The 11,662-nt window shown below is 46.0% G+C and overlaps 1 protein-coding gene across 1 annotated transcript; it reads right to left on the reverse strand.

Moving 5' to 3' along the window:
* Positions 1 to 256: 256 nt before the first annotated feature.
* Positions 257 to 6,906, reverse strand: LOC108803926 (zinc finger protein 436-like). Its single transcript, XM_018575714.1, has 6 exons — positions 6,590 to 6,906; positions 6,353 to 6,482; positions 5,062 to 5,209; positions 4,696 to 4,799; positions 4,355 to 4,499; positions 257 to 1,490 (listed from the first exon to the last, which is right to left on the reverse strand). Exons 1-6 carry the CDS (start codon positions 6,904 to 6,906, stop codon positions 289 to 291), a joined length of 2,046 nt encoding a protein of 681 aa, XP_018431216.1. The 3' UTR covers positions 257 to 288.
* Between the last annotated feature and the right edge of the window lie 4,756 nt (positions 6,907 to 11,662).

The raw sequence follows: 11,662 nt of genomic DNA on the forward strand, positions 1-11,662 counted from the left end.
CCCACAATCCACACTACATTCTCTGACAGCTCTCCTCCCACAATCTACATCAAAACATCACTTCTGTACTTGTTTAAAAATATATTTTTATTCTGTTCTCTTTTGATGGCTAAGCAGCTCCACCTTTTAAAATTCATTGTACATTTGTCAGTAGAATCAGTAGGTCTGTTCTCTCTGATTAGACATTTCCCACACTCTGAAGGCAGTGAGAACGATTGAGGTGCGTCCTCTCTGTTGTGTAAAAAGTAGCTTTTCCTCAATTAAACATTTCCCACACTCTGAGCATGACTAAAGACGCTCACCACTGTGAATTCTCTGGTGTTTCAGAAGTGTTCTTTTCTGAGTGAAACGATTCCCGCACTCTGAACAGCAATAAGGACGCTCACCGGTGTGAATCCTCCGGTGAATAACAAGCTTTGCTTTCTCGACAAAACATTTTCCGCACTCTGAACACGAATAGGGGCGCTCACCCGTGTGACGTCTCTGGTGTAAAAGAAGTTTTCCTTTGCGATTGAAACATTTTCCGCACTCTGAACATGAATAAGGACACTCGCCCGTGTGACTCCTCTGGTGAATGAGAAGGGAGGTTTTTTGTACAAAACATTTTCCGCACTCTGAACAGGAAAAAGGATGCTCACCTGTGTGAGTTCTCTGGTGTTTAGTAAGTGATCCTTTATGAGTGAAACATTTGCCGCACTCAGAACAAGGGAAAGGACGTTCACCTGTGTGAATTCTCTGGTGTTGAATAAGTGATCCTTTATGAGTAAAGCATTTGCCGCACTCTAAACAAGGGAAAGGGCGTTCACCTGTGTGAATTCTCTGGTGTTCCATAAGTGCTCTTTTCCGAGTGAAACTTCTCCCACACTCCGAACATGAATAGGGGCGCTCACCGGTGTGAACTCTCTCGTGTGTAAGAAGGTTTCCTATTTCTGGAAAACATTTCCCACACACTGAACAGGAATAGGGGCGCTCACCTGTGTGTCTTCTCTGGTGTATGAGAAGGTTTCCCTTTACAGAAAAACTTTTCCCACACTCTGAACACGAAAAGGGACGCTCGCCGGTGTGACTTCTCTGGTGTATAAAAAGGTGTCCCTTCCCAGAAAAACATTTCCCGCAATCCGAACACGAATAGGGACGCTTAGCAGTGTGGCTTCTCTGGTGCGCAAGAAGGCTTTTGCTTTCAGTAAAGCCTTTCCCGCACACAGAACATGACAAAGAACCCTCTCCCATGTGAACATAGATTAAAGGCGATTTCTCGGGATTAGGCGGATCTGTTGATCTTTCAGCACTGTGAGGACCTTGATGGACATCTGAGGTCATGTGACGCGACTGATCAGAAGGTTCCTCAGGATTGGACTGATCCATCGATCTCTCTGAACGGGAAGAATTGACTTTGGGAGAATGTTGCGCAATGTCGCCGTCTTCTGCTTCTCCGTCTGGAGATATAATAAGACGTCCCTCCGATGTCTTTATATTCCACTTCTGTACATCTGTGAGAGAGTAATCATGAGTACATGTTATATTTGTATCCGTCTTCCCTTCAGGGGTCATATCTATCCTTCAGGGGTCGTATCTATCCTTCAGGAGTCGTAACTATCCTTCAGGGGTCGTATCTATCCTTCAGGGGTCATATCTATCCTTCAGGGGCCGTATCTATCCTTCAGGGGCCATATCTATCCTTCAGGGGCCATATCTATCCTTCAGGGGCCGTATCTATCCTTCAGGAGTCGTAACTATCCTTCAGGGGTCGTATCTATCCTTCAGGGGCATATCTATCCTTCAGGGGCCGTATCTATCCTTCAGGGGCCATATCTATCCTTCAGGGGCCGTATCTATCCTTCAGGGGCCGTATCTATCCTTAAGGGGTCGTATCTATCCTTCAGGAGTCGTATGTATCCTTCAGGAGTCGTAACTATCCTTCAGGGGTCGTATCTATCCTTCAGGAGTCGTATCTATCCTTCAGGAGTCGTATCTATCCTTCAGGAGTCGTATCTATCCTTCAGGAGTCGTATCTATCCTTCAGGAGTCGTATCTATCCTTCAGGAGTCGTATCTATCCTTCAGGAGTCGTATCTATCCTTCAGGAGTCGTATCTATCCTTCAGGAGTCGTATCTATCCTTCAGGAGTCGTATCTATCCTTCAGGAGTCGTATCTATCCTTCAGGAGTCGTATCTATCCTTCAGGAGTCGTATCTATCCTTCAGGAGTCGTATCTATCCTTCAGGAGTCGTATCTATCCTTCAGGAGTCGTATCTATCCTTCAGGAGTCGTATCTATCCTTCAGGAGTCGTATCTATCCTTCAGGAGTCGTATCTATCCTTCAGGAGTCGTATCTATCCTTCAGGAGTCGTATCTATCCTTCAGGAGTCGTATCTATCCTTCAGGAGTCGTATCTATCCTTCAGGAGTCGTATCTATCCTTCAGGAGTCGTATCTATCCTTCAGGAGTCGTATCTATCCTTCAGGAGTCGTATCTATCCTTCAGGAGTCGTATCTATCCTTCAGGAGTCGTATCTATCCTTCAGGAGTCGTATCTATCCTTCAGGAGTCGTATCTATCCTTCAGGAGTCGTATCTATCCTTCAGGAGTCGTATCTATCCTTCAGGAGTCGTATCTATCCTTCAGGAGTCGTATCTATCCTTCAGGAGTCGTATCTATCCTTCAGGAGTCGTATCTATCCTTCAGGAGTCGTATCTATCCTTCAGGAGTCGTATCTATCCTTCAGGAGTCGTATCTATCCTTCAGGAGTCGTATCTATCCTTCAGGAGTCGTATCTATCCTTCAGGAGTCGTATCTATCCTTCAGGAGTCGTATCTATCCTTCAGGAGTCGTATCTATCCTTCAGGAGTCGTATCTATCCTTCAGGAGTCGTATCTATCCTTCAGGAGTCGTATCTATCCTTCAGGAGTCGTATCTATCCTTCAGGAGTCGTATCTATCCTTCAGGAGTCGTATCTATCCTTCAGGAGTCGTATCTATCCTTCAGGAGTCGTATCTATCCTTCAGGAGTCGTATCTATCCTTCAGGAGTCGTATCTATCCTTCAGGAGTCGTATCTATCCTTCAGGAGTCGTATCTATCCTTCAGGGGCCGTATCTATCCTTCAGGAGTCGTATCTATCCTTCAGCGGCCGTATCTATCCTTCAGGGGTTGTATCTATCCTTCAGGAGTCGTATCTATCCTTCAGGAGTCGTATCTATCTTTCAGGGGCCGTATCTATTCTTCAGGGGCCGTATCTATCCTTCAGGGGCCATATCTATCCTTCAGCGGCCGTATCTATCCTTCAGGAGTCGTATCTATCCTTCAGGGGTCGTATCTATCCTTCAGGGGCCATATCTATCCTTCAGGGGTCGTATCTATCCTTCAGGGGTCGTATCTATCCTTCAGGGGTCGTATCTATCCTTCAGGGGTCGTATCTATCCTTCAGGGGTCGTATCTATCCTTCAGGGGTCGTATCTATCCTTCAGGGGTCGTATCTATCCTTCAGGAGTCGTATCTATCCTTCAGGGGTCGTATCTATCCTTCAGGAGTCGTATCTATCCTTCAGGGGTCGTATCTATCCTTCAGGGGCCGTATCTATCCTTCAGGAGTCGTATCTATCCTTCAGGGGTCGTATCGTTATATTGGGGAATGGAGATGGACCTTCATATGGTGTACAGTATCTCCTCCTCATTTGTTGGTCACATGATGTTATATTGAGGAATGGAGATGGACCTTCATATGGTGTCCAGTATCTCCTCCTCATTTGTAGGTCACATGACGTTATATTGGGGAATGGAGATGGACCTTCATATGGTGTACAGTATCTCCTCCTCATTTGTTGGGGACATGACGTTATACTGAGGAATGGAGATGGACCTTCATATGGTGTACAGTATCTCCTCCTCATTTGCTGGTCACATGACGTTATATTGAGGAACGGAGATGGACCGTCATATGGTGTACAGTATCTCCTCCTCATTTGTTGGTCACATGACGTTATATTGAGGAATGGAGATGGACCTTCATATGGTGTACAGTATCTCCTCCTCATTTGTTGGTCACATGACGTTATATTGGGGAATGGAGATGGACCTTCATATGGTGTACAGTATCTCCTCCTCATTTGTTGGTCACATGACGTTATATTGGGGAATGGAGATGGACCTTCATATGGTTCCATGTTTGTGACAGAGCCGAGAGGTTGAACAAAAGAAGACCACTTAGGCTTGTTGTACAACAAGATAAACTGACCGAATAGGACTTCCTATGCTGGTCTACCATTTATAATCTAAGTCTACCTGAGCCTGTGATGGTCTCCCGATTCCTTGTTCTCAATCCATTTCCATACTTGTAAGCAGTTTCTGCTCATTACTCACCTGAGTTGATATCTGGAGAAGGTTCCTCCTCTTTAATGGTCTCCATAACCACGTCCTCCTCCGTAGACTGCTGACCGCCCATCACATACGGCTTCTCTTCTTCTTCCTTCTTTACCTCAACTTTGATATCAATCAGCTCTTCACCCTAAACCCACAAAATGATTAAAAAAAACATCCTCAGAACATGACCACCAACACCGGAAGACCTCAGAGATGATTATCTCATACAGTATCGAGTCCTCTTTATGGAACTCCAACTTCATCTACATAATAACAGTGAGTAACGGTGAGATCTTCCTGTGTGGAATCCCGGGAATACAGAGGAAGGGGACATCACTCACTAGGTTTCTATCACTAGATGGCTTCATTATACTGTCCTTGTGGAGATCCTTATGTCCTCCATCACACCACACTCTTCTTAAACTCTTCTTCAGTAACATTATCCCTGAGGTTTCCACTCCAAATGTATGATGTCATCAATTGTAACCAATACACTTGTGTATAAATCATGATTGTCCATCATCTACCTGATCCTGGTGGGGGATGGTGAGATCTTCCTGGGTGGAGTCCCGGGAATACAGGGGGCGGGGACATCTCTCTGGTGGGTTCCTCTTACTGGATCCATCTGTAGGAGACACACACACTGACTGAATACATTGTTTCTATGCGTAAAAGGAAAATGCGAACAGTTCCTACTCATTACTCACCTGAGCTGATATCTGGAGAAGGTTCCTCCTCTTTGATTGTATCCAAAACCACGTCCAACTCCTCCGTACACTGCTGACCACTCGTCACATACGGCTCCTCTTCTTCTTCCTTTTTTACCTCAACTTTTATATCATTTAGATCTTCACCCTAAAACCACAACATGATAAAAACAACATCCTCAGAACATGACCACTAACACCTGAAGACCTCAGAGGTGATTATCTCATACAGTTTGGAGATGATCCAACTCCACCTACCTGATCATGGTGGGGGAGGGTGAGATCTTCCTGGGTGGGATCCCGGGAATACAGGGGGCGGGGACATCTCTCATGGTGGGGGATGGTGAGATCTTCCTGGGTGGGGTCCCGGGAATACAGGGGGCGGGGACATCTCTCTGGTGGGTTCCTCTTACTGGATCCATCTGTAGGAAACACACACACTGACTGAATACATTGTTTCTATGTGTGTATCAGATGATGGGGGATGTAGGCGGAGCCTCCGTACTGCTCTCTCCTCTTACCCGGTGATGTGAGGGGCGGGGCATTCTCCATCACCACGTCCTTGTAGAGATCCCGGTGTCCTTCTAGATACTCCCACTCCTCCATGGAGAGATAGACAGAGACCTCCTGACACCTTATAGGAACCTGACACACACAATGATAGCGTCACCACCCAGACCCGCCCCTTGTCTGTTCCTGGATCATGTCCCAGAATTCTCGGCACCGCTCACCTCTCCCGTCACCACCCAGACACGCCCCTTGTCTGTTCCTGGATCATGTCCCAGAATCCCCGGCACCGCTCCCGTCACCACCCAGACACACCCCTTGTCTGTTCCTGGATCATGTCCCAGAATCCCCGGCACCGCTCACCTCTCCCGTCACCACCCAGACACACCCCTTGTCTGTTCCTGGATCATGTCCCAGAATTCCCGGCACCGCTCACCTCTCCCGTCAGCAGGTGGATGTTTAATATCCCCTCATTCACCTGACTCTGGTCCTGTTCTATGTGGTCATGTGATTTACACAGGAAACTCCTCCGTTGAGGATAATAAAAGGATAACTACCTACATGATACATTTCCCGCACGCTTTGTTTGCGAAGACGTCAGATAAATGGCTCTATATTTAGGATGGACCTTATTACCTCGTCTGCTGCCAGTTTCAGCAATGTCTCCTCTCGACTTCTTCCCAACTCAGAGCTTCCTGTCTTTAGCCAACATTGCTTCCTGTTTGCACCTTACATCACTTCTTGTCTGTAACCGACTTCACTTCCTGTCTGCACCTGACATCACTTCCTGTCTCTGCGTTCCATGTGAAGTTCTTGCGATCACCACCGTGTGGTGGATTTCATTCTCGCGGTGTATGACGCCTTTCCGCACTTTGATTTCTCTTCTGTCGACTGTCCTTGTATTTTTTAGGCATCTGCGTCGTATCCGAATAAAATCCTCGCGGAGTGAAAAACATTTCAAAAATTCCAAAACTTTATTAAAATGTAAAGTTTGAGAAAAACTTGATCCATGGATCTTCACATCTGAGTTTCTTCGGGGGGTGAGGACCAGGAAAAGCTGCTGCGTCCGAGCAGCGGAGCATTTTCCTGTCCGTGGACACAGGTGTCGGCTGGATGGAACGTGTTCGCGCCCCCCGTACGTGTCATCAACAAAGAAATGGGGCGCACTCTGATGATGTCACGGTCTTCTAAAAATGTATCATTCCAGACATTTACCCAGAATCTCATCTCACTCGTATAGTCTAGGTCTATCCTCAACACGTTAACTGGTTCCTCCCACTCAACCAGGATGTAGGTGCTGACAAGATGCTCCCATGGAGCCCAGCTTACAGTGGTCATCACAAATGCATGCTTCAAGCAAGCTGCATCTCAGTCATAGTTCTCTATACCCAGGGCCAGCATGTAGGGCTTGCTTCTACAGGCTTTGGGCTGGCAACCAGCCTACTAAAGACTTCTAGGTCCCCCAGGTTCAAGTGGCTGCAAGCCTATACATGAAGCACAGGACTCACTTCATCAACAGGACACAGTCACTGGAGGGGAGCACCTTCCTCTGTGGAAGGCCTAACAGCAGTCTATAGGTGGTTCTCCTCCAGCTTACAACATCTCTGAACCATCAGTGGAGATGAACATAGAATCGCTGAGCCATCGATGGAGAGGAACATTGAGTCCCTGAGCCATCGATGGCGATAATCATGGAATGTCTGAGCCATTGTGTGCCTGACACGAGTGTCCCTGACACAAGTGTTCCTCACATGAGTGTTCCTGAGTGTCCCTCACGAGTGTCCCTCATATGAGTGTTTCTGAGTGTCCCTCATATGAGTGTTCCTGAATGTCCCTCATATGAGTGTTCCTGAGTGTCCTTCACATAAGTGTTCCTGAGTGTCCCTCACATGAGTGTTCCTGAGTGTTTCTCACATGAGTGTTCCTGAGTGTCCCTCACATAAGTGTATGAGTGTTCCTCATATGAGTATTCCTGAGTGTCCCTCACATAAGTGTTCCTGAGTGTCCCTCACATAAGTGTTCCTGAGTGTCCCTCACATGACTGTTCCTGAGTGTCCCTCACATGAGTGTTCCTGAGTGTCCCTCACATGAGTGTTCCTGAGTGTCCCTGTTCCTGAGTGTCCCTCACAAGTGTTCCTGAGTGTTTCTCACATGAGTGTTCCTGAGTGTCCCTCACATAAGTGTTCCTGAGTGTCCCTCACATGAGTGTTCCTGAGTGTCCCTCACATGAGTGTTCCTGAGTGTCCCTCACATGAGTGTTCCTGAGTGTCTCTCACATGAGTGTTCCTGAGTGTCCCTCACAAGTGTTCCTGAGTGTCCCTCACAAGTGTTCCTGAGTGTCCCTCACATGAGTGTTCCTGAGTGTCCCTCCGATGAGTGTTCCTGAGTGGCCCTCACATGAGTGTTCCTGAGTGTCCCTCACATGAGTGTTCCTGAGTGTCCCTCACATGAGTGTTCCTGAGTGTCTCTCACATAAGTGTTCATGAGTGTCCCTCACATGAGTGTCCCTCACATGAGTGTTCCTGAGTGTCTTTCCACTGACTATTCCCGAGTATCCCTGACATAAGTGTTCCTGAGTGTTTCCCTCACAAGTGTTCCTGTGTGTCTCTCACACAAGTGTTCCTGAGTGTCCCTGACACTTATTACATGTGAGGAAGCTACTCCGATAAGCAGGAAAATGTCTTCGATGTTACGGAAGCAATAAATGTAAAGGAAGAGCGTGTTCAGGATAATGAATATCAGGTCTTCTCCAATGTGCACTGCCCGAAATATTTATTGACCTCTATGGTCACATGGACTTTTCAAGCTCAAGTCAATTGCCGCCATGTGCAAGTTCTGTTTCACATCACACCGCCCACATCTGTGGTACCAGAGGGGTTGAGCATTACTGTTGAGGGCTGTTTTTGGAGGTCCATGTGCATCTCTCTTGGACACCATTGAACAATTTTAAAACACTTACAACAAATGTTTATTAAACGTAAATATATAAGATACAAATCATTATCATTGCATTGAAAAGGACGCGTCTCCTCTAAATTTGTAACTCTCCTTTAAAGTCCCATTTCTAGGAGCTGTTTGTAGTTGAACAAAATATGCTCTGGGATCTGTTTAGTTCTTTTTGGGGTACACAATCATACCCAAGTCTTCGAAAATGAAGCCTTCATCCTCTTGACGTACAAATGCCCCCCCATTGAACCTTGCCAAGATCTTTTGTATCGTTATGCCTCTCCTTCACCTCCTAGAATAGGAAGATCCCTGGTCTTCTTCCTTAGTCCTCTTGACTGGTACTAATCGTTATTCATCTCCTTCACCTCGTAGAATGGAAGTCTGCTTGAGAAGATCCCTCGTCCTCTTCCTTTGTCCTCTTGACTGGTACCAATCCTTATTCATCTCCTTCACCTAGTAGAATGGAAATCTGCTTGATAAGATCCCTCGTCCTCTTCCTTTGTCCTCTTGACTGGTACCAATCGTTATTCATCTCCTTCACCTCGTAGAATGGAAGTCTGCTTGAGAAGATCCCTCGTCTTCTTCCTTTGTCCTCTTGACTGATACAAATTGTTATTCATCTCCTTCACCTCGTAGAATGGAAGTCTGCTTGAGAAGATCCCTCGTCCTCTTCCTTTGTTATCTTGACTGATACAAATTGTTATTCATCTCCTTCACCTCGTAGAATGGAAGTCTGCTTGAGAAGATCCCTCGTCCTCTTCCTTTGTCCTCTTGAGCATTTTCCTCTCCGTGGACACAGGTGGCGGCTGGATGGAACGTGTTCGCACCCCCCGTACGTGTCATCAACAAAGAAATGGGCCACACTCTGATGATGTCACGGCCTTCTAAAAATTTATAATTCCAGACATTTACCCAGAATCTCATCTCACTCGTACAGTCTAATCGTTATTCATCTCCTTCACCTCGTAGAATGGAAGTCTGCTTGAGAAGATCCCTCGTCCTCTTCCTTTGTCCTCTTGACTGATACAAATCGTTATTCATCTCCTTCACCTCGTAGAATGGAAGTCTGCTTGAGAAGATCCCTTGTCCTCTTCCTTTGTCCTCTTGACTGATACAAATCGTTATTCATCTCCTTCACCTCTTAGAATGGAAGTCTGTTTGAGAAGATCCCTCGTCCTCTTCCTTTGTCCTCTAGGCTGATACAAATTGTTATTCATCTCCTTCACCTCGTAGAATGGAAGTCTGCTTGAGAAGATCCCTCGTCTTCTTCCTTTATCCTCTTGACTGATACAAATTGTTATTCATCTCCTTCACCTCGTAGAATGGAAGTCTGCTTGAGGAGATCTCTCGTCTTCTTCCTTTGTCCTCTTGACTGATACAAATCGTTATTCATCTCCTTCACCTCGTAGAATGGAAGTCTGCTTGAGAAGATCCCTCGTCTTCTTCCTTTGTTCTCTTGACTGATAAAAAATTGTTATTCATCTCCTTCACCTCGTAGAATGGAAGTCTGCTTGAGAAGATCCCTCTTCTTCTCGGAATTCAATTAGTTGGGTGTGACGATTATTGAAGAATCAAATGACCTAACAGTTCTTATATCTCTTGTGGACTCCACATGGAGGACCTCCAAGGTCTTCAACCCCACTTTAGCTCTTACAAGATGCTCCCATTCTGCCTGTTGCGTATTTTGATTTCTTAAAACAATGCAGCTGGAGGTGTGGGAACCTCCGAGGTGGGCAGGAAGTCTAAAAACTAGAAGATGTACAGGAACAATGGCTGGAACGTTGTCAGGAAGAATTCACCACTAAAGTCCTCAAGAGATAAGAAGGCAGCAATCTACTCAGCCTGCCAGACTCACCCAGGATGGATGTCACTTCAAGACCTCAACCTTTTATTTATGGGCAGGTCAACTCAGCCTATGAAATGCCCCTAAAGGTGGCATCAGAATCAGGAGATGACACCATATTTATGGAGAGGTCAACTCAACCTATGAAAAGCCACCAAAGGTGTCGTCGGTGTAAGGAGATGACACCATATTAATGACCATATTTATGGACAGGTCAACTCAAACTATGAAATGCCCCCAAAGGTGTCATTGGCATCAGGAGATGACACTATATGTATGGACAGGTCAACTCAACCTATGAAATGCCACCAAAGGTGTCATTGGCATCAGGAGATGACACTATATGTATGGACAGGTCAACTCAACCTATGAAATGCCACCAAAGGTGTCATTGGTGTAAGAAGATGACACCATATTTATGGAACGGTTAACTCCACCTATGAAAAGCCACCAAAGGTGTCATCGGTTTCAGGAGATGACACCATATTAATGACCATATTTATGGACAGGTCAACTCAAACTATGAAATGCCCCCAAAGGTGTCATTGGCATCAGGAGATGACACTATATGTATGGACAGGTCAACTCAACCTATGAAATGCCACCAAAGGTGTCATCGGCATCAGGAGATGGCACCATATTTATGGAGAGGTCAACTCAACCTATGAAAAGCTACCAAACGTGTCATCGGCATCAGGAGGTGACACCGAATTTATGACCATATTTATGGAGAGGTCAACTCAACCTATCTAATGTCCCTAAAAGGTGTCATCAGCATCAGGAGATGACACCATATGTATGGACAGGTCAACTCAAAGTATGAAATGCCACCAAATATGTCACCTGTGTCAGGAGGTATTTCTTCTGGAATGCCAAATTTCACAACTATGACTCATTGTGGACAAAGCATTGCCGGCCGATTTGACTTTTGTGTGATGAATTCTCAGTTCAAAGCCTCCGCATTGACGTGACCTTTCATATGATTCTCCAGGCTCTTTTTATGGGCAAAGCTTCTATCGCACTCCGTACACGGATGTGGCCGCACTCCGGTGTGAAAACTTTGATGTCTGACCAGTTCAAATTTTTCAAAGTAACTTTTCTCGCATTCCAGACACGAATACGGCCGCTCCCCGGTGTGACGCCTTTCGTGTCTTACAAGTTCCGACTTGCGAGCGAACGGTTTCCTGCACTGAAAACATAAAAAGAGAACCTTCTTGGCGTGCGCCCGTTGATGGCCAACGAGAGAGGACTTGGAGGTAAAAGTTCTATCACATTTGGAGCACCGGAATATCTCTCTGCCTTTCT

This window comes from Nanorana parkeri, unplaced genomic scaffold, assembly GCF_000935625.1.
Source record: "Nanorana parkeri isolate BGI_ZX_2015 unplaced genomic scaffold, ASM93562v1 scaffold4483, whole genome shotgun sequence".
Taxonomy (NCBI): domain Eukaryota; kingdom Metazoa; phylum Chordata; class Amphibia; order Anura; family Dicroglossidae; genus Nanorana; species Nanorana parkeri.

Excerpts from the sequence above, each read along its gene's own strand:
- LOC108803926 (XM_018575714.1), bottom strand. The coding sequence starts at position 6,906 with ATGACCACTGTAAGCTGGGCTCCATGGGAGCATCTTGTCAGCACCTAC. Across the intron at positions 6,483-6,589 it reads CCCCCCGAAGAAACTCAGAT|ATGCCTAAAAAATACAAGGA; the intron begins GTGAAGATCCAT and ends GATACGACGCAG. Across the intron at positions 4,500-4,695 it reads CATCTAGTGATAGAAACCTA|GGTGAAGAGCTGATTGATAT; the intron begins GTGAGTGATGTC and ends TTGTGGGTTTAG.